The 4,617-nt window shown below is 51.8% G+C and overlaps 1 protein-coding gene across 1 annotated transcript; it reads right to left on the bottom strand.

Annotated features, from left to right (window-relative positions):
• Window positions 1–1,474: 1,474 nt before the first annotated feature.
• On the bottom strand, window positions 1,475–3,105 carry LOC116863392 (DNA-binding protein inhibitor ID-3). Its single transcript, XM_032850850.1, has 3 exons — window positions 2,725–3,105; window positions 2,530–2,612; window positions 1,475–1,970 (listed from the first exon to the last, which is right to left on the bottom strand). Exons 1-2 carry the CDS (start codon window positions 3,022–3,024, stop codon window positions 2,553–2,555), a joined length of 360 nt encoding a protein of 119 aa, XP_032706741.1. The 5' UTR covers window positions 3,025–3,105; the 3' UTR covers window positions 1,475–1,970; window positions 2,530–2,552.
• Between the last annotated feature and the right edge of the window lie 1,512 nt (window positions 3,106–4,617).

Genomic DNA, 4,617 nt, shown 5'->3' with positions numbered 1-4,617 from the left:
TCGCTTGCTGTTGGATAGCTAGGATGTGTTAGAGCAAGGATCTGCACCCCTGTATGGCTGTCACCAGAACAAGCACAGCACCCCTAACAAAACCTGGGTCCCTAGACCCAATCTGGGTCTACTTGGTTGAGGTAAGAGTTCCTCACATAGGGACTGAGGACCTCGCAGGGGATTGGAGGTCTGCTATGACTCTGCAAGAGGGTGTGTGTATTTTCTGGTGTGCTCAAACCTCCCACCAGATCATCAGAGACCAGGAAACAGGTTAGGAACCGCTGGTCAGCCAGTTGGCAAAGACAGAGGTTGCCTCCCCACCACGTGCCCCTGTTCACCCCTGAAAGCTCACCCGGGTTAAGGCATGAAGGGTGATGACGTGACCTGTTTGTTATGAAATATTGAAGTAACTTATGCCAGGGGCCAACACACAGATGAGATCATATCATAAACAGGAATCTCATGAGGCCAGGAACCTGGTGGAGCCCACCTGGGGAGCTGCCAGGTGGGAAGCAAAGGGGGATGGTGGCGATTGGTGGTCTTGCCCTCTGCCCCACTCTCAGACCTGGCTTCACAGGATGGCCAGTCTCAGGCTCTGCTCCTGTCCACTACAATTGTAGTCACTGTAGTTATGTTAAAATCCCATCTCAAGGGGCTGTGAGAACCCGGCTCAGACCCACTATCCATGGAGCCTCAGACTCTCCATTTTTGAAATAGAGTCAAAGATGGTCACAGAGTAGACTCCCAGTTGAGGTGTTATGGGAAGGAAATATCAGAAGGAATGGGGGCTGTGAGGCTGCTTCAAACTCCCAGTCTAGGCTCAGTCTTCAACTACCTGGTGGGAGGAGAGGGTTTGGTATTAATGTTCCCCAATCAGCACCTAAATCATTCTGATCAGAGTGGCTGGGGGGTTTGAGGGGTGAGAAAAGCCCCTCTCCTATTTTTTCCAAATTTGGAAGCCCAAGAGGAAGCCAAATCAGAGAGCATGAGGGGGGAAATGAAACTGGGCCCTGATCTGCTTATTCATCTCTAAAATGGGTCTATCAACCACCACCCCTGTCTGGGCTCTGGGTGAGGCTCCACTCTTCCCCATCCCCTGCTAGAAAGACCTCATGAATAATTAATGGCACCGAAGCCATAGGGTAATGGAGCAAAACAGCTCAAGGTACCTAGGAAACTGGGACTCAGGAAACCTAATTTCTATCCTGAGCTCCCAACTTGCTGGATGAGCTCCCCTCACATCTTTCCTCATCTGTAAAATGAGGGGCCAGGGCCAGGATCTTCTCTGCACCCAACCCTTACTGGATATGCGGATCCCATCATGAACCCTTTCCACTGTCCCCCCCAACTCTAGTCTTAGCTGACATTTCCCCACATCTCCCTTACATAAGCAAGTTTACTTTTCCCACGATCCAAGAAGGACATTGATTTCTCCTAAATTCAGACTTATGAGAGTGTTAGCACTTAAGGAAAACAAATTATATACTCAAGTGTTTAAAAACCGTTTATTATGCAAAATGTTAACTTTTATAAAAAGTTTAATATACATTGCATGGTCACAGAAAGTCACCTTCCTGCAAAAAAGGTACAAAAGCTATATACTCTATTATAGAGTTCATAATCAGGGCAACAGAGCCTTTCTCCAAGGAGACCAGAAGACCAGCTCTACTGCGGCCTTGGCAGACTTTGGAGAGCAGCCACCCCCCCCCCCAACCTCCACACTGTGAAAGAAAGACTTTAAAACTTAGGGGTGGGGTGGGGGCCGGGAGACATTGCCCAGCTGGTGCCCAGAGCTAGCTCTGGCTCTTTAGGCCACCCAAGTTCACAGTCCTTCGCTCCCGGGCGCCAGGTCCAGGCTCGAGGCAGGGGTTCGGGGAAGTCAAGTGGGCAGGGCGAGGTTGGGGCCCATCCATGCCCTCGGGCTTCCGGCCGTAGAGGGTCCCGGGGTCCCAGGCGGAACGGGCGCCAGCACCTGCGTTCTGGGCGGGGGAGGAAAGAAGACCAGGGAGCCATCAGTTTCCGCCGAGCGCGCCGAGGCGGGGGCCGTCCGCAGACTGCCCGGCGCCAGGGAGGAAACTTGGTCTCTACCTCCAGCTGATAACTCCGAGCCCCACGCTGCCCCCACCCAGTTGGCGCCAAAGGACCACAGGCGGAGCCTGCAACCACCCCGCCCTCCTGGAATTGACACTAGCTGGGAGAGGGCAGAGGAAGGGGCAGAGGAAGATACAGCTCCTTTTACGATTCCAAACTACAAACAGAACGGCTCTTTTATTCACCTGCGCCTGCTTTTTCTCGTGTCTTTGGCCTCTGAGGGAGGGCAGGGGCAAAATGCGTTCAAGGTTGAAACGCACATAGGGCGGGGAATTGGTTCTATCATTCATTTAATGTAACCACGGATAAGTCCCTTGCCCCTCTATCGCCTCGTTTTCCCCAAGCTGAAGAGGCAGTAATTCCTTAAAAGGCCAACCAATTCCAAGATTTGTCGTTTAAGCACCGCCCTACCTCCACCCCCCCCAGGGCGAAGGTGGGGATGCTTACCTGGAGGTGCCAGGACTGCCAGGTCAGTGGCAGAAGCTCCTCTTGTCATTGGAAATCACAAGTTCCGGAGCGAGCTCAGCTGTCTGAGAGAAGGGAAAGAGGGAAAAGTTATGCACGGCATTTGGGAGTTTTAGGGGTCCAGGCAGCATCCCGGCTCTGGAACTCAGCCCCGCCCCAGCTCCCGCCCCCACACACCTGGATGGGAAGATGCGGGCCGTCTGGGGGTCCAGGGGCCGGCTCGGCCAGAACCACCTGCAGGTCGAGGATATAGTCGATGACGCGCTGCAGGATTTCCACCTGGCTAAGCTGAGTGCCTCGCGGGACTCCGGGGACCAGTTCCCGCAAGCGCGAATAGCAGTGGTTCATGTCGTCCAACAGGCTCAGCGGCTCCTCGGCTGCCGGACCCTTGCCGCGACCGCGCGCGATGGCCAGGCTGCGTTCAGACAGGCAGCACACCGCCTCATAGCAGCCGCGCACCGGGCTCAGAGCCTTCATATTGAAGAATGAGACTGGAGGTGCCGAAAGGACGAAGACAGCCAAAAAACCCCCAACAGCAGCTGGCAACGCGCGCACGCCAGCAGCGGCCCCACTTATAGAGCCCGCCTCGAAGGCACGCCCCTTTATGCAAAACGTGCGCCCGGGCCCCGCCTCCGCCAACCCTGGGCGTTCACAACCCGGTTAAATTGCAAACAGGCTTCCTCCGGCTGGTCTGACGCCGAATACCGCGGAGCCGCGGATTCAAAGAATGAGGAAGCGCTGATACTGGGGAGAGGCCGGCCTCTTTTGCCAGCAAGGATTTTAAAAATCACTTAAAACCATTAAGTTTAAGAATTTGCCTTTTCCTGGCAGCGCCCCAGATCTTTGAGCTCCCCTGCCCCCTGCCAGTCCACCCAAAGCCCAACACTAACTCGAACCCACAGCTCCTCTGAGGTCATAAATCCCTGAACAGCAAAGAAGATTTTTTTTTTTTTAAAGCAAAGGATTTTTCAAGGGAAACTTGTAAGGAATTAGTGCCGCCTTGTTCCCCAATTTGCTGTTCGTCTGACCTCCAGACTCACTGGCGTCAGGAATTATCTTGTGACCAGAGGGGAAAAAAATTAATTGCGGTGAAGCTGAGGTTACAATGAAGAAAACAGATTTGGGCTAGGGCTGAGATTGCAGAAGGAGGAGGGGAAGGGGGTTTGAGCAAAGAACACTATTTATTTGAACAACAGGGGAAAAGAAAAGAAAAAAAAAAAAAAGCAGACTGAATCCGTGATTTTTGCATGGGGAAAGAAAGGAGCTCCCACCTTCTGGCCCCATGGACTCCATAAGCAGCCAAAGATATGCCAATTGTGTTTTGGAAGTGAGTTTGATTAGAATTTTGGATGGAGTTTTAAATATGGGGGACAGACAGGATGATTTCTATATAAATCTTTTTAGGGGCCCCCATTGGGTCAGCCAATCTCTTAACTCTTGCTTTGCCCTTCCCCTCTTCACTCCCCCCCCCACACTTTCCACACACCTCTCTGCAGAAAACAATAGTTTGGTAATTTCATCACTCAATTGTCTGTCCCTTTCTGCTATGGAAGGGTAGGCCACCTGGAGTTGATTATTCTTAGCCTTGCTGAAATAGCTCCAGCTCTAAGAGCCCAGGAAAGGGATCAGAGGACAGGGAAGCTAAGCCTTGTATTGCAACAGGACATTGCACTCAGTATTCTTTCCTTGTCTTCTTGTCACTTCCCAGAACTTTTGGGAATTCGCAGCCTCAAATGCTGGTTTTCATCTTGGAAACCCAGGTGGGATTCCCCCAATGGTTGCTTCCTAAGTCAATCAGTTGGTAAATATTTATGGAGTCACCTTACATAAAACAGTGGCTCCTGCTCTCAAGAATCTCACAATTTGGGGAGACAAAATTAACTCAGGAAACAATTAAGAGTTCTATAGTATGTGGCACTGATTAACAGGACAACGGGAGCTCAGAACTAGGAGAATCTCAAAATTGTCATGGTAGAAAGGACACTGGGCTGGGGATCAACATCCCAGCCATAGGATCTTGAACAAGTCCAGGTACCCTGGCCTTGGTTTGCCTTGTGAATAATATGGTGA

Source organism: Lontra canadensis, unplaced genomic scaffold (assembly GCF_010015895.1).
Source record: "Lontra canadensis isolate GAN:19392208 unplaced genomic scaffold, GSC_riverotter_1.0 scaffold1054, whole genome shotgun sequence".
Classification (NCBI taxonomy): domain Eukaryota; kingdom Metazoa; phylum Chordata; class Mammalia; order Carnivora; family Mustelidae; genus Lontra; species Lontra canadensis.
This window is presented reverse-complemented; position numbering and strand designations above follow the sequence as displayed.

Excerpts from the sequence above, each read along its gene's own strand:
- LOC116863392 (XM_032850850.1), bottom strand. The coding sequence starts at position 3,024 with ATGAAGGCTCTGAGCCCGGTGCGCGGCTGCTATGAGGCGGTGTGCTGC. Across the intron at positions 2,613-2,724 it reads GCCCGCATCTTCCCATCCAG|ACAGCTGAGCTCGCTCCGGA; the intron begins GTGTGTGGGGGC and ends CCCTTCTCTCAG.